The sequence below is a fragment of the Alosa pseudoharengus genome, unplaced genomic scaffold (genome assembly GCF_046254945.1).
Source record: "Alosa pseudoharengus isolate Yale_2024_CS ecotype anadromous, Long Island Sound unplaced genomic scaffold, YU_APseudo_1.1 YU_APseudo_1.1_scf_2, whole genome shotgun sequence".
NCBI lineage: Eukaryota > Metazoa > Chordata > Actinopteri > Clupeiformes > Clupeidae > Alosa > Alosa pseudoharengus.
Window position 1 is genome coordinate 34,879,068 of NW_027468663.1, and position 22,340 is coordinate 34,901,407.

Below are 22,340 nucleotides of genomic sequence, written 5' to 3' on the forward strand. Positions count from 1 at the left end.
GTTTTCTTGCTGCTGCAGCCCTTAAAAAAGAAGTTGCTCATCTGCAGAGTTTGATTTGAGCCAGTAAACAAAGGACTTGAAAGTCCGACTCTGTCCTTGAGAAGAGTTGCTACCTGCACGCTGTTACCTGTGTGCTGTTTAAAGACATTCTGAGACTGTGTGTTGGTTTGGCATCCATCTTTTTTTTTTTTTAATTGATGGAAAGTCACTTCTAAATCACATGATCCCGATCTTATCCACCATGATGTTTTTGTCTCTGAGAGTCCTGACTGTACAGGGTCATTGGAGTGAACTTGACACCATACAATGCGAAACAGAATCTTTTTACTGAGGAGAAAACACTCACCTTTGAGGAACACAAGGCGTGTCGACCGTACGACTTATGGTGTCACATCAATATCCTAACATCCTCTGAGGCATGCATTAGAAATCCTAGATGACAGTGGCCATCTTATATCCAACTCCCTTCCGTCTGTGTCCCCAGTGAGAGGGTAGAAGGAACCTCTTAGCAGGTTGGTGCACAGCGCATTGACTTGGACATTAATAGACAAAATCTATAGCAAAGGGACGGGCTTCCATCTTCCTCTCCCTCACCGAAATTGACTTTATTTATACTTGCGAGTATTGTATGGCTCTAACCAAATGATCCTAGTATCAGACGGTAAATACCAGTCCTCCTCTATATCAAGGCCAGTCCTTGCGATTCCCTCCCCCACTTTTAATGGAAGAAACATCTCTTTTATTTAATGGAAATTATAGAAATTGTTTTCCTTTTTTTTTGTTGTGGTTTTGAGGTTGTGTTGCCAGGTTCCCAGTTGGGCTGTGGAAAAACAGGTTGATGAGGCAAGCCACTGTAATTCGCCCGAGGATTCCCTGCCGCTGCGGCGTATGGAGTTGGGGAGCGGATGGGAGGGGAACTAGGTGTGTGTTTCAGGTGCTGCGAGTCTCACTGGGGCCTACCCTGATCCTCCGCCGGCTTCTTTGGGCTCCTAATAATAACTTGAAAGTGCGGTCTTGAGCATGGCTTCTCTTCCTCTTAATTAGCCTTTAGCATGAATACAGCTAATTGCACAGAGCTAATTGGGCTTAGTTTCAGTCCTTGTCTGTAAGGATCCCACCCCACCCCACCCCCCCACCTTCCTTTGTACCCCACCTTCTCTCCCGACGAAGACAACTCCGCTCACCTACCTTGGGTTGTATTTTGCTTGTCACTTAGCGCTTTGATTTCTAGGTGAATGATGAGCTATTTAATTAGTGAGAGTCTTTTTATACCTCCATCTCAGTGGGGGAGAGATTGGGCGGATGTCAAAGTTAAGGTAGGCCTCCAACATGAGATGACTGAGGGAGCATCGGGAGGGGCCCCGAGGCTTAACATGCTATCAGTGTGTTCTCTGGGAGGAATTACCCTGATTGTGTGGGATAATGTGATGTAGGCCAGGAAGGCTTACTTTAGCTCAGAGCAGCCTGGTTATATGAGGCAAGAGTTGCCAAGGGCATGATAAGGTTTTTTTTTTTTTTTCATTTTTCCTATGTTATGGATGTTCAAACTTGTCACCAGATATCAGGAATCTACTTCAGAAAGAAAACTGAAACCAATGGAGCCATAGAACACTCTGTAGTGCTTGTCTGTGATGGCGCTTTACTCCTAACAGAGCCAACCTGGAGGAGGAACTGGATGTGCTGCGGGTGCAGGCTGCCATGGATCGCACCACCACGCACGAGCTGCGTCTGTGCCTGGAGCAGGAGTACCAAGGTAACACACACACACACACACACACACAGACACTCTCAGCCTACAGCTTACACCTGGCTTGGTGAAACACTTTTTAATGGAATGCCTTAGACCTGGTGCCTTACTGCAGGTAGCGTTGTTTCACGTGTGCCTACAAGGTGCTTTCACAGAGTGAGTGAGCACAGCAGCACTTTTGAAACTTGACACACTCTGCTTTTTGATAGTGAGATCAAACCCGTGGGAATGCAAGTGGAGCTCACCCTCAGGGGAGAGACTTGATGTCATTTCATTCTCATCACCTTGTGTTTGTCAAACACTGCGTAGCACACAATGTCTTTAATTAACAGGCTCAATAATGAAGATGTCCACTCTGTCTTTGATTACTCGGTACCTAATGAAGGGACCAGTGCTGGATGTGAAGCACAGCTAAAAAGGCGCGGTTAATTATAGAGCCCGCTTCTACCCTTCCCACAGTCAATGCTTTCTCACATCAGAGTGGCTTCAAATTAACGATTTTCAAACATTTAACACAGACGTGTCTGAAATGGGCTACAATCAGCTCCATTTTCTGCCACAACTTGGTAATAACACCTAACGATCACTATGAGTGGAACGCCACATTCATCCGGCACGGGTAGCCTCTTGTTAAGTGAGCCGTTCCGTGGAGGCTTGTTAGTGGTGTTTGATGGCGGATGGAGGCATGGCACTGGCACTGCTGCCATGGCGTTGATTGTCCAGGCCGTGAGTCTGTGGGTTTGTGCGTGGAGTGAGGCGGACCACTTGGCCCTGAAACGGAGGCAGAGTGAGGTGAGTGTCCTAACCCGCCACGTCCAGCCTCTCAACCACCCAATCCATAAAACATGCGTCAGCATTGACTCCTACAGGAGCCTCTGCGACCCCATCAAAGGCCGCCTGCTCCTGAGGTCCCGTCTGTTCGGAATCACAACCAGAGCGGCCAGATGAAAGGCCTCAGCATTGCATGGCGTGTCCGGACAAACTACTTCTTTTTTTTTTTGCGTATCTCTCTTTTCTTTCTTCTTGAAAGTAGGCATTATGCAAGCAACAACTATGAGGCTGATCCCCCCCCCCCCTTCCTCTCTCCCCGCTCCTCTCCATGGCTGATGGAGAGACCAGAGCTCCACTGAGCAGAGGAGCATGTTTGTGCCGCGCCTGTACACACTGGTAAACAGCGGCCGCGTCTCGGTCTGTGTAGGTGTGTGTGTGTGTGTATGTGTGTATGTGTGTGTGTGTGTGTGTGTGTGTGTGTGTGTGTGTGTGTGTGTGTGTGTGTGTGTGTGTGTGTGTGTGTGTGTGTGTGTGTGTGTGTGTGTGTGTGTGTGTGTGTGTGTGTGTATGTGCGGTGCTGCCCTGGCAGCCAAGGGCAGGCTGGCCACACAGCTCCTGATCAGACCTGACATGCTCAGGAGACAAAAGAGACGGCTAATTTAAAGTAACAAACTTCTTAAGGGGCCGTCTCAGACAGGAGAGGGGGAAGAGAGAGAGAGGGAGGGAGAGAGAGAGAGAGAGAGAGGGAGAGAGGGAGAGAGGGAGAGAGAGGGAGAGGGAGAGAGAGAGAGAGAGAGAGAGAGAGAGAGAGGCACCGGGGTAGGAGAGGCCGAGAGGAGCAGGAGTCCAGTGTGTCGAGCCCTTCTCTCCGCCTGCCCAGAGGTCAGCTGACCCAAAAAGTCTGGTGTCTAAATATTTCAGGAAATTTCCATCCAACAAATGAGCATCCGTGTCAGCCATGAAAGTTTTATAAATGGGAAGCAGGTGAAAAAAAGTCTCCTGCATTCCAATTTAGTCTTTTCCTCTTGCCTAAGCGTGTGCGGAAAGGGCACCGGATACAAATGCAATCCTCATTTTATTAATTCGCAGCAGGTCGAAAATTACCCCACACTCTTGACATACAAAGAAAACAGAGCTTTGAAGACGACATGGACTTCCTGAGAGTTCATGCACAGCCCTTTAAAATGTACTGGCTGAGAGTTCACACACATCCCTTTAAAATGTACTGGTACCTGGCACAACTGCTTTGGATATGATTGATTGAAGGATTTGACCCCTTGTTAAAGTTTCCAAGTTATTATAGAACCATTAAGAAGTCATCAGAAAAGATGAAAACACAGCAGCGAGATCTTACCCGCCACGCTCCACTCAACTCTTCACAGTTCTCTCTGTGCGCCAAATTTGCTGCGGCCGAAGAATAGACGAGTGGGCAGAGAATAGGGACAAGAAATTGCTTGTAATTAGTGATAATTGACATCATTTAGTAGCCTATTTCTCATTTCTGACTTTATTTTGCTGTCTGGCCGTGTGCTTTGTTCCCTTTGTCAGAGCTGCTGCGGAGAGTGGCCACGCAGGAGACTGAGGTCAGCAGCAGTACACCCAGCAAGCCCAGCACCCGCCGGCTCCAAGAGTCCATCCTCAGGGTAGGCCAGCGCTACACTCACACCCACAGCAGGGGACAGTACTTAGATAGATAGATAGATAGATACTTTATTGATCCCCTACTTAAAGACTGGACCAGAACAGCAGTCCATGTGCGCCTTTACTTTACACTGCTGTGCATGTGACACCAGTACTGTATGTGTCAGCGTGGTTTTGTGGTCTGTGCAAACCTAGGTTACTTATTGCAGCTACACTGTACACCGGCAAGACAAGCATTGTCATCTACTTTGAGCCCTAAGAGCTGTGGAAAAATGTTAACCTGTGGGCAAAATGCTCTTAACATGTTCCCAGGTCGGGGGCATGTGGTTGAACAGGGTCTGAAGGTGAGGGAGCGCAGTGCCGTGCCACGCCGCGGCGCCCGAGCGAAATAGTGTGAGAATAATTCAGAGCAGATGATGCCATTGCGAGGCGCGCCAGCAGCTGCCATATGGCCAAGTAATGGGGCCTGTCATCGCCTTTATTACTGAGTGACAAGCACCATGTTAAATATAAAAACCTACAGGGGCAGGCCCCTGCTAATGCATTCACACAAACGCACAGTAATTGATTTTTTTTCTTTTTGAGTGGGGTTGGGCTCTCTGTGTGTGTGTGTGTGTGTGTGTGTGTGTGTGTGTGTGTGTGTGTGTGTGTGTGTGTGTGTGTGTGTGTGTGTGTGTGTGTGTGTGTGTGTGTGTGTCTGTGTGTGTCTGTGTGTGTGTGTGTCTGTGTGTCACCAGCTTTTTTTTTATATATATCTTTCTTTCTTTTTTGCACTCTGTTGTCAGCCAGCAAAGAAGGGGGCTAATTTAGTTTGAAAGGTAACGTGCAAAAGCAGAGGGCAGTGAGAGCACTAAATAGAAGGCTGTGATTAGCCTGGGGGTATAGACCCAGCAGGCATCCCCCCCCCCCCCCCCCTCTTTAACGCTCGTGCGCTGCTAAGATCTGACAAAGAGACCAAATCGGCCTCTTTTGTGTTTAGCCACGGGTAGCGAGGAGGAGACCCGCGCCAGAGCAGAGCTGCCCCAGGACCACGACCCCGCAGCACCAGGGCTCGTCTCAGTGAGGCCTGACAGCCACAGCTTTATCTGGCCTTTTGCACACACACTGTAGAGCGCTTCACGCCTGCTGCCTGCCACCTTTTATCTACTAAAATCAGGACATCTTAACTTTTCCTGGACTGCATTTTTGTGTGAGAGGGGATTCTTTTTTTTTTTTTGGGGGGGTGGGGTGGGGTATGGGCATTTTTCTCAAATTCTAGAAATGTCAGATATAATTGGCGTGTGGGTGGGTGAGCTGGTGAGGTGTGAGTGTGCCAGTGTGTGATTACCGTCTCTGCTGGTCTCCCTGCAGATTGAGCAGCTGGAGAGGAAGATGGAGTCCCTGGAGGAGGAGACGCAGCGGTTGCACCAGGACAACCAGGAGCTGCAGGAGGCCAACGCCGCGCTGGCCAGAGCCCGGGACGACCTCCAGGCTGCCCTCCATCGCCTCCGTGCCCAGAGGGCCGTACAGGAGGAGTCCTCCCATGCCAGAGCTGCTGCCGAGCGGGAGAGGCTGCTAGGCGAGGTCCAGGCTCTGCAGGCGGAGGTGGAGGCCTTCAGGCGAGAGGCTGAGGGGGCCGACCGAGAGGCGTCTCGGGCCAGGCAGCGGGCACTGCGGCTCAGGCAGGAGCTGGGCGTGGTGAGGGCCGAGCGGGACTTCCTGCGCACGACCGTCACCCGGCGCCGAGCCAAGGGCCCAGTGGCCCCCGTCAGCAGGATCAAAGTCAGGAGCGCGTGGAGCCGAGCTCCCCCGGGCCAGCACAGAGCCAGGAGGAGAGCCAGCCCAGCCAGAGACGGGTGGGAAGACCTGAGCGCCGACAGGTAAACACACACACACACACACACACACACACACACACACACACGACTGCACACCCTTGGACTCTTTCATTATCTCTCTGTCTATCCCTCTCTTCATGTCTCTGTCTCTCACATTCGCCCTCATTATTTTTCCTGGTGAGGGGGACAGTGTGCATATGCAAAGTGTAAGCAAAAGGCTGATTGAATTTCAGCCTCCTGTCTAGTTGGTATTCAGGAGCGCAAATAATATATATATATATAAAAACGGAGGCAAGACGAAGACGGAGGGGGAAAAAAACTGTCAGATCCTTTGAAATATCCTGGGACGCCTTGCTCGCAGCTTATTGACTGAAATTTGCATGCAGAATTAGCCACCTCTCCGTGGCGGAGTTGAACCGGTGCCAGGGAGGCTGGCGGGAGTGAGCCGGCGCTCCGAGATATTCCGGCGGAGCCATTTTCAGCCAGTCATGTGCGCTGGAATTGACAGTTTGGCAGGTTGATTTAATTTAGTGCTCCTCTGCATATTCACCTCCTGACAGAAAAGGATTCCCAGGCAAGCCTCACCAGTCAGTTCAGTTATCTTGTGACACGTCGATCCTGAGATGAGCCGCCATATCTCTCTCTCTCTCTCTCTCCCTCTCTCTCTCTCTCTTTCCCTTCCTTTCGTCTCTCGCTCTTCCCACCCCCCACCCCTCCCCTTCAAACACACATACCCACTCCCCTTTAATTCAGTTAGATCAATTTTGAATGACCCTCCTCGGCTCACTACCAGATGTCTACAAGCTGTTTAACATCCTCTGAATTAACAACCATCCACAGTAATTATTTCATGTATGTTTTATAGTGAGGCAGGGTGGCAGGGCTTTGCCGACTGATGGTTGGCCTGATTTGATTACTGACGCTTAGCTGTGCTGATATTTACTCTCCCCCTCTACTGTGCTATTATACCCCCCACCGCCCCGCCACGCTGCAACCCGCCCCGCCCCGCCCTGCTCTCCCCATCACGCCCCCGTCTCCCCAGACCGTTCCCCCGCCGGCGCCTTAATGGGACCACTGTACCAGGCTCACTGTACCGCTGCCGCTACAAATCAATGATGCGCGCCTAAATGGGCTTCTCAATATGTTCGCTCGGCACAAAGTGCGATCCGAGGTGGAGCAGAGGGGACACGGGTGCACACACTTGTACACACACATGCGTAAACAACACACACACACACACACACACACACACATAAACAGCCAGTGCCGATATTGGACCATGTTTTTGTCTTGTGCTTTGCAGTAGCAGTCAGTAAGATCTGAGCCTATGGTGGACAGGAGCAAATGCATCTTTTCTGCTGGTTTATTCTACTGAACTCTAACCACTGATCAGTAGTGTATCTACATCTACTGTCTCTTATTGAACGCACGCCAGATTCAGGGAGCACTGTGATGCGTCACACCCCTTGCCCTAACAGCTCGAGTGCTTAGAGACAAACATACAAAATCAACAACAACAGAATCCGTTGCCGACGCGGACCAGGCCAGCAACAAAAGCATTTTTAGCAGACGTTTGTCACTAGGAATTGAATTGGTTTAAAATTTGAACTCAATTCATTTTCTAATTATTCACATCCACATTTATTTCAAAAGCTAATTTCTACCCAGTTGTCTGCAGATGTGAATGTGTAGCACTGTGCCTGAATTCAGGCTTGGGCAAGGTTGTTTAAGATTTGACAATAGATAATTATATACAGTGGTTTACAATGTTTTCTGATAACAATGTAAACCACTGTATAAAGAAATCTGCCTTGCTTTAAAAGGCCTTAACTTGTCTTTGCTTTAAACCTGTGCTCAGAGTGAGTGGCTCCCATCTGAACACAGAGCAAGTCTTCATATGCTCCTCTGTGTGGAGGTGAAGCCCTCCACCCCAGTGTCCTGCTCTTCAAAACTCACTGTGTAAATGTCAGCATCTCCTCAAAGAGCCTTCCTGTTCAACTGATGACTGGACCTGGACCTGTGCCTGTGTGCGGGGGCTTGAGCTAACTGACCGGCTCATCTCCCTCTGTTCCTCAGTGCTAGTGAAGAGGAGTACTCCGACAGCCTGGACAACGCGCCGCCCATCACAACCCTCCGTAAGAAGACCATTCACAGGGTTGGTTGGCTTTTTCCAGCATTCTATTTTTTCTCTGCAGACCTCACACCTTGGCAAATATTTGAACATCCCAATGAAAATCAGACACACAGTCCCTTTTGCATGTTATGTGGAGTATGTCTTCATTTTAAAAGCCTTAGCATTGGTATGATATAGCCACTAGGGATGTCATGAGAACCAATACTTTGGTACAAGGTCGAAACTAACATTCTTAAAACATGACGGTGGCTGTTTTTTCGAAGGTAACGAAGTACCATAGGTACCAGGAATGCCATTATTTATTTGCCAGCCAAGACAAGCAAGTTACTGAGAAATAAGACATTGTATAACCTTACCTGATAATCCCACTATTGAAATAAGAAATTGTATAACCTTACCTGATAATCCCACTATTGAAATAAGACATTGTATAACCTTACCTGATAACCCCACTATTGAAATAAGACATTGTATAACTTTACCTGATACTATAACCCCACTATTTTGTTTTTATGTCCCATCCAGTCAACTAGTTTCAGATAGCATATCAGCTTCTGCCTGCTTGATTCATAAATAGCTTGATTTTCCAGCAAGCCTGAGATTTTTTTTTTAAATTGTTAGTTAGTTGGCTACACTGTTATGTCATCAATCTGATCAATTTCCTTGTCTACTGACCCAATATTTTAGGCTAACTAAGAGATCAGCCTTGATGGGATACCAGCACCCTTTGCATAGATTTCATCATGTGTATTTCCTGTGACTTGTACCATCATGTTGACTTTTAGTTTTGCTGTTGCTATAGCCAAGAAGACAGTGGGCTGCTAACAGTTCTGCCAATCATTATAGGCTGAAATGATAGAAATGATAGAAATTAAAATGGAGGAAACTTGACAAATGTTCATACTAAAATCACATTTATTCAGAAACTATGCATAACATTTTTTATTAAAATAAACATAAAAAAATATTTTTGATATTTGGGGATTACGAATCATGTCATTGCACTTGTATTGGTATAGACTACTTATTTTCTGGTATGGTGACATCCCTAGTAGCCACTGTCTCCTTCAAATGAATGACAGGTAGAAAAAAAAATAGTGTTACAATATCTGCCAACTGCAAAGCTCAATGGATTTGTGTTTTGGAGACTGTTAGACAGGTCCTAGATGCTGGAATCCTTATTTCCAGAATAACTCTGTTTTTGGGTTGTGGAAGGAAGCAGATGTGGTTGCAGTTTAGCATGTAGCTCAGCCCGAGTGCGAGAGATCAGCGTAGCATTCGCTCCCGGGGTCCCGCGGTCCCAGCGCTCCTGCTCAAACCCACCCCTGGCGGGGAGCGGATCCAGAGACGGGGAGAGGGGTGGGGAGACGGACGAGCCTCTCGCTCGGAGGAGAGGAAAGGAGAGGCGAGGCGAGGCTAGGCGTCAGGAAGGGGGATAGGGGGAGCTGTCAGCGGCCCCTCAGATCCTCGCAGCTCTGCCCCCAGCGAGCTCATCATCCCCGCCACCTCTCATCACCATGACAGCGGAGCGCCACGCCGCTCGTGTCACACTAAAGAGCTTCCGGATGAATCCGTGATCAAACCCGAAGAGCGTGCGCAGGATAGAGAGAGAGTGAGCGAGTGATCAAAACCTTTTAACGGGTGCTCAATACAAAAGGGAACGAGGGGAGGGAGGGGGGGGGGGGTCCAGGGACCTCTTTGATGTGACTACAAACGCTTTTGCCTGGGTGTCGCCCTGTCAGGAGGCATCACTTTGTGTTACGTTAAACTTTTTCCCCTCCTTCTCCCCTGATCCGTCTTGAGCGTGTCATGTAGTTTCCGTTCCCGCCCCTCCCAGGTGTACAGGTGCGCCGGCGTTGGCGGCGTCGGCAGCCGGGCGTCCCTGGCAGAGCTGCCTGCAGAGGAGCAGAGCGTGGCGGAGCCCCCGTCTCCACGCTGCTGTGGTAAATCCCCCCCGCGCCTCTCATGCTCACTCAGCCCTCACACACCTCTCCTGCCGCACTGATTAGTAATGCCACCCACCGACACACACCTCACCTGGGAAGCCAGCACCTCCTCCTCCCCCTCTACTCCATGCACTGTCCTGCCAGCACCTCCTCCTCCCCCTCTACTCCATGCACTGTCCTGCACATCACCTCCTCCTCCCCCTCTACTCCATGCACTGTCCTGCACATCGCCTCCTCCCCCTCTACTCCATGCACTGTCCTGCACATCACCTCCTCCTCCCCCTCTACTCCATGCACTGTCCTGCACATCGCCTCCTCCCCCTCTACTCCATGCACTGTCCTGCCAGCACCTCCTCCTCCCCCTCTACTCCATGCACTGTCCTGCACATCGCCTCCTCCCCCTCTACTCCATGCACTGTCCTGCCAGCACCTCCTCCCCCTTCTACTCCATGCACTGTCCTGCCAATTGGGGACCTTTATTAAAGAACTCTGTGTGCATTACTATGTTATTATAGAAAAGTACAGTTGTAGCCACATTGTGTGATTGGTTTAAAGGGGTCATCATGTGTGATACTGTAACATTTTCAATTGGCTTTGATATTTTGTCACTATGGCTACCTGTGGAAATGAAAGTAGTTGTCATTGTATTCTTACATGGTTAATGGTACATTGTGCAAATTTCTGCTGCATGATAGTTTCCACTTATTCCGCTGAAATAGCAAAACTAGCCTATAAGAAAAGGCATGGGCATTTTTTGGACATTTATTCAGTAAAGAAGTCCAACTTGTAGAGTAAACTGCACTTTTGAGGAAAGTTTTGTGAAAGGTCATGGACTTTTCATGAAGAAAATGGGTGGGGAAGCCTGTATTATATATACTTTGCAAAGCCCTGTTTTTTTTTTTGCAATAGCACATAATCTTGAGTTTTACGACTACTCAACTAAAATACAAAGGGAATTAATTTGTGCTGTCTCTTCCTTCAGCAGGGCACGAGGGGCGTGCGAGAAAGAGGAGGCTGCGACCGAAGGCCGCCTGCGCAGAGACGCGTCCGCGGGTGCTGGCGCTCCGGCAGCAGATCCGCACGCTGCAGCAGGACCGGCGAGAGGCCGAGCAGCAGGCCCGCCAGCGCAGCCACGCCTGCCAGCAGCTCCGCAGCCAGCTGCAGACCACCGCTCAGAAACTGGCCAGCAGCAAGCAGCTTGCACAGGTCCTCCATCTCATCTCATCTCACCGCACCGCACCGCTCCACACTACAGCCCAGTGCACTGCCCCCTCACAGACGCGTGGAGGTGGAGGAGAGGGGGAGTGAGCTCTTCTCCTCTTTTCCCTTTTTCCCTCTTTTCTTTTCCTGGGGTCTTTGCAGAGCAACCGATCCTTGGCCCTTCTCATGCTTAATAAGTGTGCGGATGACAGGCCCAGCCCTCGTGAGCAGAGGGGTCATCGTCACAGGGCACGACGGCCCACTCGCTTCCCCTTTCCCTTTCTCCTTCAGTCTGTCTCTCTCTATCTCTCTTGTCACACACACACACACACTCACACACACACACACACACACACACACACACACACACACGCACCTCTGATTTTTTCCTCATACAGTACATTGTCTCTCTGACTGGTTGCGGGGAGCTCCAATTACGGGCCATCCGCTCACACATGCGGGCGTGTGGAGACGCAGTGGCCACACTGTTCCTGGCGCTGCGCTGCTGCTGAGCTGCTCATCTGTGTGGGCACCAGCGCTCCCACCCGCACACACACTCATTCATGTTTTACAGTGTGTACTCATGCAGTCCCCAGCCATCCATCAGCAGGACTGCTCATAAACACACACACACACACACACACACACACGTGCAATACACACACACACACACACACACACACACACACACATACAAATACAGTGCACACATTTATAGAAATATTTTATAAGTCGCATACAAACACATTGTGTGGACAAAACCATTAAAAAAATCTAGTCGCAGCATTGACATTAACACAGATTCACAATCAGGAAGCACACACACACAGACATGGACTCTGGTCTGGGTCCTCTGCTCCCTGCTGAGCTGGCTGCGTAGTTAGTTGGACAGGCAGCAGACAGCGCTGGACAGAGCGGGCAGGGCCTGAAATGCCGAGGCCACCGGAGGCCTGATTAGGAGGCTGCCGCGTGCAAGAGGTCAGAATGGCCGCTCCTCCAGAGGCCTGCACCGGACCCCAGCTCACTCATACACACTCCCTCTCTGCTTCCCTCTCAGCGGCTCTCACTCCAACTCACACAGTACACACACACACACATTTACATACATGCACACATACAGCACATACATACATGTACTGCAGAATTATTCACATTATACAAACACTAACAGTTGTAACTGACAGAACGACAATTATGCTTACTGGCATAGACCCAATCATTTCTGGATGTATTCTCATTCAGGCACACAATCATCACACATGCACACACACACACACACGCATGCACACACACACACACACACACACACACACACACACACACACACACATACACACACATCCCTCCTATAGTCTATTTTTTTGTTTCCACCTATATATCTAGCTCTTTCATTCTACCCATCTATATACAAACAGTCCTGCTGCATTAATGACGTGTGTGTGTGTGTGTGTGGATGGGAAGCTCTCAGTGAGTTTGTTTGCTGGCCTCGGCCTGCTGCAGTATTAATGGCGCGCGCCGCAGGTCTGCCAGAGCAGGAGGCTTGATTTCCAGGAGGCCAGGAGGTCCTGTGCCCTCACACTGCCCCCTCCAGCCCTCCACGCTGCATCAGCCTGCCTGCCTGCCTCCCTAATTGGCCCTAAGGTGGCACCTCCGTCGAGGCTGTCGTCAGTGGAGGAATGACAGCGGTGGCAAGACGGGGCATCGTATGACGCGAGTCCGTCGGGCGAGTAGGCAGGCAAGCGGGCGGGCCAGCCAAGGAGGTGTTCTGCCCCACGCAGGCCCCCACGAGGGGAAAAGACCCTCCCCCCCCCCACCCCCCCCCCGCGAGAGCGTGTATCTGCGCGAGGTTACAGCATGTCCTTAAAAAGTGCCGGGTTGAACATGCCCAAGTTATGTTTGCCAAGTGCTCTGCGGCGAGGCACGGGAGAGCATTTAGATTGCAAACCGCCTCAACTTTTTTTTCTCCCTGACCCTGCAAACACGTTCGCCAACTTCATCGTGCCCTCAAGCAAGGAGAGCAGTAACATGGAGCGGGGCTCCTGCTGTAAGCCCGTCGAGGTTCCAAGCACAGAGCGGGGTAAAGCTTGACTTTGGGATACACTGATAGGCTGCATCCTCTCAGCACGGGGCCCCAAGGCATCACAGAGCGACACAGTACTGGGCTGTTTTTACTCAACCAGAGGGCCCTGTGTCCTTGGCTCTCTCTGCTGCATGTCATTTGGCTACACAGGTGGGATGTTTTTGGCAAAAGTTAACTTGAATATCCACAGAAAATCACTGGATCCCTTGGTGTGTGCGTTGGTCCTCTTGTCCTTCAGTTTCTGGGCTAGTGTCCCCAGTGCAGGTGCTGTTAGTGTGTCCCTGTTACGGGGCGGTGAAGCCCAAGCTCTTGAGGTCTAGGGGGTTGCATATTAACTAAAAGCCTTCCGCATTCGCAACGCAAAAACAAAACACAAGCTGCTTTCAGACATGTCCTCCGCAGTATATGCGGGTCTTTGTCAAACAGAGGTCAGACCCTTCAGGTGATTCAGATATGATGCTAACATGCGGACAATATGTGTGAACGACACCGACGCACATGAACAGAATCTCCACGTGTTTGAACAGGTTGAACGTGGTTGAACACACACATGAACAGAATTTCCGCATGTTCCAAATGCCCGGTTATGTTGTTCAGATACTGTATATGGCCCAACCGCTTGACATCCGCAGAACGTGGGGACTTATAACTATGTCTGAAAGCAGCTACAGAAAGAACCGAACAGCTACCCTACACGCTAGCGCTACGTGTGGTGCACAGACTTGTAAGTAGGTCCTAACCGTGTGTGAATGCATGTGTGTGTGTCAGCTTGGCAGGAGCCAGGAGGAGAGCGGTCAACATACCGGTAGCGTGCTGGCACTCCCTGCCCTGGTGCTCCTCGGTGCTGGTCCAGCACAAGCGTCTTTTTTTGTATTACGTTCAAGTTTTTATTCTGGTGTTCCCAAATGGTGGTGTAAAATCCAAAAACAGAAGTCCACAATGTCCTAATGCCACGGGGTATGCAAATGTGGCCATACAACAGAGGGAGAAACTAGGCCCTGCTCCTCCATCCGGCCTCATACCAATTGGGCTCTGTCTGTTCATTGTCTCTGATTGCAAGGACAGGTGTCTTTTGCCCAATTAGCCACAGATAGTGACATCACTGAAGCCCCGCCTGTAAATCAGTGCTTGCCCTACCATGTGACCCTAACCTATCCTAACCTCTCCCTATCCACCCCCAGCGCTGCACCATAGCCACCCCTTTGCCTCACCCTCACCCTCCTCTTGTGCTTAGCGTCCACGGGGCGTGTTTGTCTAAGCCCAGCGTCTTCCTAAAAGCATTCTGCCAGCAAGCCTTAAGCGTCATTAGGGGGTATTAGCAGTGCAAAATGCGACGTGTTCGCTGGGGCTCCATTGTGACAGTAGCGTGAGCTGAGGCTGTGATGTTTTTTAGATGAGGCGGATTCCACCGCCGTCGCTGCCTGTCTCAGAGGCTGGGGGAGAGGTGAGCTGCTGCCACTGATCACGCCTGCCGACGCTGCCACTGCTGACAACCTGCAGCTGGTGGCTGCCTCCGTGTGTGTGTGTGTGTGTGTGTGTGTGTGTGTGTGTGTGTGTGTAGGCTTTTCTGCCGTGTTTGCCTAAGTGGAACATGTGCACTACAGAAGTACGACACTTTCATCAGTCAATCATGCTCTCCTTCCCAGTGGATGTAGCTGACACACACGCACACACATTGTCACACACTCATAGGCCCTCCCATGACATGCACATTGATTTCAACAAATTGTGTGTGCATTCGCTTTCTCTCCCACACACATACTCATGTAGATATACACTCACTGCTCTGTGTGTGTGTGTGTGTGTGTGTGTGTGTGTGTGTGTGTGTCTGTGTGGGGGGGACAGCTTTATTAAAATGTCCGTTTGCTTCAGGGCTGTAATTGCAGGTAGTCTTTCACACTGACCCTCAAATGGTCGCCTGCCTCTTGTTCTCCGGCCGCCTATTTAAACCCACCAAGACAGGCCCCTTTTGTACACCTTTAATTTAACTAGGGCCATAATTGGAGAGTGGAGGAAATTAGCCATAATTGGAGGACTTTGTGCCACTCACACTTGTGTACTTTTTTTCCTCTTTCTTCTGGTTAACATTTCTATGCAGGGATCAGGGGGGACAAAGGAGGCTTAGGCAGGAAACTCAGTTGACGTTGCCCTGGTGACAAGTGAAACGTGCATCAAGGTAGTTCCTCCGCCCCAGAGAGACGGTGGACTGTGCATATTAATGGATGAGGGGAAGGTGTCGGCAGAGGAAAGGCTTGATTTGAGCGGGATTACCAGGGTGCTACCCCCTCTTTGGGCACCTGAGGGGGCTTAGCAGCAGCTCTCCCGACAGGCAGCCCTGTAATCTGCAGGTGTGAATCTGCCGCGCCTCCGTGTTCCCCTTTTAGGAGGGCTCGGGATTACCACCGGATTAGAGGGGTCGGAACACGGCTGGCTGACAGGAGAGAGTGGCTGGATCAAACGCCTGGCAGCACACATCCACCCCCGCCACTCCCCAACACTGGTAATCCCAGTGGCAGAGCGCTCCCCCACCTATGAGGCAGCCGTGTGGCAGGCATCAGGCTCTCCTGACAGGCCACGGCCGGAACGCTGAGTCGAGCAGACATAAGCCAGGGGTGAGGCGGATGCTACTAACGTAAACGGTGCCGGTGTGGATAACATTGAAGTGAACGTTGCCGGCGTGGACATTATTGAAGGGAACATTGCTGGTGGGAATGTTATTAAAGTAAACGTTACTGGAGTGTAACTGACCTGTCGGGTGTGTAGTAAAGGTTAATAAAGGAGGCACAGCTGAGGTGAGCGACTGTGTTAATGGAGTTGAGCATTCCTGGGATGAACTGTGTGTATGTGTGTGTGGGGTATGAGTTCTGCTCTCTTGCTCGTTCTTCAGGCTGTGGGTTTTTGTTTATAATTACCGTGCCGTATTTGTGCTGGCTGCTATTTCCAGCAGCTCCTCAGTGGCACTGGAAGAGCTCCTATCTTTAGAGGGGCCGGGGCTGTCGAGCCCCTAATGGCGCGTGCAGCCGTGTCGTCTATCAGCGCAGCGCCAAATGGCCCCCTGAAATCAAACCCGGAGTTTACTGGAACCGCCATCAATGCCACTCTTAATATCGCCCCGCCGTCCCGGAGCAGAAGAAACCTAAAACAAAAAGGATTCTATTCAAAGGTGTCAGCAGCAGGCCAGCCATCAATAACTCCTGTGTGAGGGTGGCGCATCCAAGGGCCTCGGAGACCTTGTGGTTTTCCCTAACAAACCCTGTGTGGATGTGTGGATGTGTGTGTGTGTGTGTGTGTGTGTGTGTGTTCACAGGCACGCGGTGTCACATTCCCCCCTCGTTTGTCCTCCAGAATAAGCATGATGTTTGATATGTTATGAGATCAGTGTTGTGGCGACGACGCGGGCAGAAGTACTGTATTGAGTTTATGAGGCTCGGCTGCAGCAGGGAGGGAGGACGCAGGAATGAGAGGTTTATTGTGCACACAGTGCTCCGTGCGGTTGGAAAGCCTTTTATCCAAATCGGATCAAAGCCCATTGTGTCATTCAGTGGAGCCATCGCTCCGTAATTAACTGATTACCTCCGCTTACGGCTCCTCGCCTGCTCGACACTGATAAACTCCCGGAGTGCACTGGGACGGGCTGGAGATGGCTCTATTACAGCTGCCAATCACAGTGCTGGCAGGAGAGGAGAGGAGTGAGCGGCGAGGAATGGTCCTGATGTGGCTGCCTATTAGTGTGAGTGGGGAGGATGCTCCTGTTAAACTCTCCCAATGAAGAGCCCCTGGCGCCATCTTACTCTGATTCAGGGGATGAAGGGACGAACCGCTAGTCTTTTTCCCTCTTTCTGTACCTGTCATACTGCAGTCCGTTTTATTTTTTCAGTCCTTACTTACGGTATCACCATGTGCAAAGAGGTGTACATGAGATTTAGGAAATGCCAGATGTGGCTGCCTGCAAAAAATAGTTGAATATGGTATAAATGGAATACAATTTACACTAAACAAAATGTATATACAGGTACAGAATATTTACCGTTTGTGTGTGCGTTTGTTTGTGTGTGTGTGTGTGTGTGTGTGTGTGTGAGCAGAAGCTAAGCACTGAACTAACTGGCGTGGAGCAGCAAAAGAAGGTTCTGGAGATGGAGCTGGAGCAGTGGAGGCGTGTGCAGGTCCAGCTCCCACCACCACCACCGGCCCCTCCAGTCCAGCCGGCTCCGGCCCCCGACCCCAGTGGCCCTGCCCTCAAGCAGCTGGAGGCGGAGGTCAGACAGCTCCAGACCAAACTCAAGGTGAGAACAGGCCTCCCTAGCCCCTGTTATCTGCAGAGCGTTCAACAACATGTACCCCTGCTTAAGTCAGAAATGTTGTTTTTAAATATTTGCATTGATTATTACCAGTTCTTCACTACAGAAATTAATATTTAGAGCTTTAGAGCTATCTTGTAGGGCAAATATATATTTTGATATAAAAGCTGTCAAACTTTGAATTCATTTTTCATTTCATTCAATTCATATCATTGAAGATTTCATTTTATCCTATTTTATTATTTATTTATATTTTTACTAGTACATTTTCGACAGAATTTAGTTCTGTATCTGACAGTGACATCTAAGCATGACTGGCGTCAAGGATTAAAAGAGCAGCTTGTAGCAGGGAGCGTCACCAGTTTACTCTAAATCAGAGGCATATGGTGATGAGGCTTTGTTCACAGCCCTAGTGCCTTATTGCATGTGTCGTTTAGGAAGGAGAGAGTCACCTCCGCAGCTGTGTGTGTGTGTGTGTGTGTGTGTGTGTGTGTGTGTGTGTGTGTGTGATGGGCTGTCAGAAGCCCTCTAGCTTACTCAGGAGAGAAGAGCTCCTTTCAACCAAAGGCAAGGTGCACACACAAATTTCCATCATCGGGATGATCACAAGCACCCTGCCACCCCCCCGCCTGTCATTTACAGCCATCAGGGGATGCTACTCGCACATCAGTGTGTGTCTGTCTGTGTGTGTCAGCGAATCTCCGTGTATGCCAGCGTGTGTTTATGTGTGCGTGTCAGTGTGTAGGGAGAGAGAGAATTCCAGAGACTGTGAAGTCGCTTGAGAGACGCTTTTACTTTTTGTAGCTCATGCAAAGTCCTTCCTTGTTGTACTGCACTAAGTAGGCTAACCAGTTTGAGTGCATGAGTCAGATGTACTTATGTAGCCTTGTGGAGCTGCGCTGCTGTGAAGTCATTAATGCGCTTGAACTCTCAGGCCTGCGTGGAGACCCTTTGTGCTGGACATTAGAGCGTGTGCTTTGTCTTTATTGTGTGAATGGGCTTTAATCAGCATATTCCCCTCTGTCCTTAAGAACGCCAGTAACGAGGTCACCAAACACACGGCCGCCAGCAAGAGCTTGAAAGCCGAGCTCGGCGAGAAGGACCAACGCCTCCGAGAGCTGCAGGAGAAGTGAGGGCCCACTCCTTTTTTATTCTACCTCTTTCATTCTCACTCCTTTACCCATCTGCTTTTCTGTTGTCTTTCATATGTTCTCTATGGCTTCCCTCCATCTTTATCCATCTCATCTGGCTTCTGTGTTCTTGTATTGCACTCGTTTGTTCTTTTCTTCATTTGCCCGCACCCGCACCCCCCACCCCATCCCACCCCTCACCCCATCCCCCTCCATTACACACACACACACACACACACACACACAGAGAGAGAAAGTGAGACACTTTCTCCTTCTGGGACTTCCTTAGCATCATCTGCAATGTCTGATTCCACCATGTGGTAGTTCTTTGCTGGTTGCAATCATTCTGCTCCATGCTCTCTCTCACACACACACACACACACACACACGCACACTTCTATAAACCTTTATACAGTGTGCCTCTAATGGTGTCATCATTGCCCGAGGGGGCTTTGTGTGATGATACCCTTATACAGGTGCCTGAGCTGTGTGTGTGTGTGCGTGTGTGTGTGTGCGCGCACTTGTGTGTGCACAAGCTGAGATTAGAGTGATGAGGTATAGGTCTTAGAGGAAGTTATTGATTGGATCTTTGCTGCAAAGAGGAGAGAGATCAACACACACACACACACACACACACACACACACACACACACACACACACACACACACACACAAACTCACTCATCTAATGGCTCTGCACTGCCAGTCACGTACTACAGTATGTGATGCCACCATGTTCTCGGTTTCTTCTTTTCTTTTGAAAGAAGTGGCCTTGAGCGCATTGCTTCTCCTGTCTTGTTTTCTTGTCAGCTTGTTATACACCCCCTCTCCCTCTCTCTGTCCCTCCTCCTCTCCTCTCCCTCTCTCTCTCCCTCTCTCTCCCCCTCTCCCTCCCCCTCTCCCTCTCTCTCTCCCTCCTCCTCTCCTCTCCTGCCCTCCTTCCCAATCACTTCTTTTTCTTTCTCTTCCTCTCTGACTTCCTCTCACCCTCAGCAGCATGCAGTTCACTCTCTGCAGCGGCGGATGTGTGAGTGCGTGTGTGTGTGTGTGTGTGTGTGTGTGTGTGTGTGTGTGTGTGTGTGTGTGTGTGCGTGTGTGTCTTTGCTCTCTGACTAAAGCAGCGGTGCAGATCACAGAGGGGCAGATGGCTCCGCTCCGCCGCCCCATGTCCCCCTTCAAGTGGCCCAAACGGCCGTGTGAATCTGCGGCTGCCACCCGAGCCCGTGCCACGAACCCGCCACGGCTGCCAACAGTGGCTGCCACTCGTTCGAATGAAAGGCATGTCTAGACTGCTGTAAAAAATGCATTGGCGTGCGCTGAGGGGGCCATGCCCCGCTCTGCCTTCAGATACAAAAAAAGAGGGAGAGAAGGGAGAGGGGGAAGGAAAAAAAAAAACCTGAATTTCAAAGAACACTACCGTGTCCTCAGTCAATATCCGGCTCCCAGAGCCCTGCCTTATTCATGACGCCCAGGCTTTCATCTGCAGCCTGTTGCCTATCAGGTCCATACATGTTTAAATCTCTTTTGTTTTTGTGTTTTCCCTCTCTCTCTCTCTCTCTCTCTCTCTCTTTTTGTATCTCACCCCTCGTCCTCCACTGCGCAGGCACTTACAACAGTATTATGCTCCACACATGCTGCTCGTGCCTAATCCAGCCCCTGCACTCAGACAAAAGGCTGCGACTAGCACGCTCTTTCAAAACACAATTGTTTGAGCAATTTGAATGCTCGGGTCGAGATCTCCACCCCCCCCCTACCCCACCCCACCCCTAGCCCTCATAAATACAGATGACGCTCTTCCTCTCTCTCTTTTTCTCTCGCTCCCTTTCTCCCTTTCTCCCTCTCTCCCTCCTTCCCTTGGTTTCTCTCTCCCTCTCTTTCTCGCGCCCTCCCTGTCTCAGCACTGCAGCACTGCATCCTGTATTCGTCTTCATCCATTCTTTTTTATTTATTTGTTTGTTTGTGTGTTTGTGTGTGTTTGTGTGTGTTTGTGTTTGTGTTTGTGTGTGTTTGTGTATGAGACGGTGTGCACGTTTCTGAGCACCGGCAGTGTTCAGGACAAAAATCCCAAATTTGACGTTAGCAAGTTAATTGCCATTAGTATGTTGGAGGCTTATCAGGTGGCGGTGGGAGGAAAGGGGGAGGCCAAGCGGAGTGAGATTGAGAGGAGAGTATTGCTCTAGCGATGTGTCAATAGTGCAGGCAGACGGACAGGCCCTGCCTCCCTGGGAAGGGTCAATATGGGCTGTCTCTCATTAATGGTCCAGTCCTCTGGGTAACAGCGGCCTCCGTCCCCAGGCTGGACTCACTCATTTCATTTAATGTCACTCCAATAAGAAGTGCTTGCTCCCGTTTCCATGGCCGACTCCAGTGTGTTAAGGCTGGGGCTGCGCCGCACTGCCAGGGGACACCAGGACATTTACTTAGAGAGAGCACTCAGTCCAGGAGCCACTCACCGCCAGTGGACAGCACTGCAGCAGCACACGCACATCAACACACTTCAGCAGGAACTCATATAGACTAACTACGTACTGTATGACGTAGATTGTATTGTATTTGTTATGTATGACTATATATTTATTATATTGTCTAGTTGTGTATTAGTTAGGGCTGCAAATAATGATTATTTGTGTAGTCAGTTAATCTGACGGTTATTTTTTCAATAAGTTGTTTGATCGATAAAATGTCAGAAAATAGTGAAAGGAATTACAGGAACCGTTTGACGGATGAATTCATTTTATAGTGGATACTTAATTGATTCATGGATTAATTGCAGGCCAAGTATTAGTGCATCCACGTGTTTACTAGCCAAGCTGGCAGTCCTAGATTGGTGCTAAGAATGCTATACTTGATCATTCATGCCACAGTGTTGCGAGGTTATAAACATGGGCCCCTTATTGAACAGGCCAGCTTGTGCTGGAGGTTTCTCCTTGTCCTGGGTGATGAGCTTGTTACATGGTAATAAATCAGTAATAATGGGGACTGATGTTACACATTGCATCAGTGAGTGTGCTGTTGCGCACTTCTCCTGGTGTTCTGGGTGCAAGTTGTTCATTGGAATTCCACCTGCCTGTAGCCTTGAAACCTTGCAGAGGAGTTGTAGTTTGGAGAACTAGTTGGCTTTGTTATAGCCCTCATCCACTAACTGATCTGGAGTCTGCTGTCTTTACTCTAATGTCATTCTTATTAACACTCGCATCAGGTAGCCAAGGAGCAAGTCATAAAAACAGCATTCAAGAGTACACGGTGGGGTATCAATATGATCATCATTTAATCATCACTTCACTTATTTATGTTGCACCTTTCATGAATAAAACGCAGCTGAAGAGTACATTATGGAAAAAAAGAATCAGAAAGCGCTGCAGGTGTAAAGGTGTGCGTTGTTCTGTGTGCACGTGATGTCCAGGCTGGGTCACTCCGAGAGGGCTGTGGGCATGAAGAAGCAGCTGGTGGAGGACCTGAAGACCCGCCTGAAGTTCTTCCAGGAGACCGAGAGGAGCCTCAAGGGCCAGCTGGAGGAGCTGGAAAGAAAGGTCTGTCACACACACACACACACACACACACACACACACACACAGG

General features: G+C 49.9%; 1 protein-coding gene across 1 annotated transcript in view; it reads left to right on the forward strand.

Annotated features, from left to right (window-relative positions):
- The window catches only part of cntln (centlein, centrosomal protein), a 75,909-nt gene that overhangs the window by 35,006 nt on the left and 18,563 nt on the right, over nucleotides 1-22,340 (forward strand). Inside the window, exons 14-22 of the mRNA XM_076294766.1 lie at nucleotides 1,653-1,753; nucleotides 4,067-4,161; nucleotides 5,510-6,018; nucleotides 8,053-8,131; nucleotides 9,948-10,053; nucleotides 11,039-11,262; nucleotides 17,419-17,619; nucleotides 18,666-18,763; nucleotides 22,168-22,294. Of these exons, the coding sequence (XP_076150881.1) occupies nucleotides 1,653-1,753; nucleotides 4,067-4,161; nucleotides 5,510-6,018; nucleotides 8,053-8,131; nucleotides 9,948-10,053; nucleotides 11,039-11,262; nucleotides 17,419-17,619; nucleotides 18,666-18,763; nucleotides 22,168-22,294 (1,540 nt within the window). The remainder of the gene's footprint in view (nucleotides 1-1,652; nucleotides 1,754-4,066; nucleotides 4,162-5,509; nucleotides 6,019-8,052; nucleotides 8,132-9,947; nucleotides 10,054-11,038; nucleotides 11,263-17,418; nucleotides 17,620-18,665; nucleotides 18,764-22,167; nucleotides 22,295-22,340) is intronic.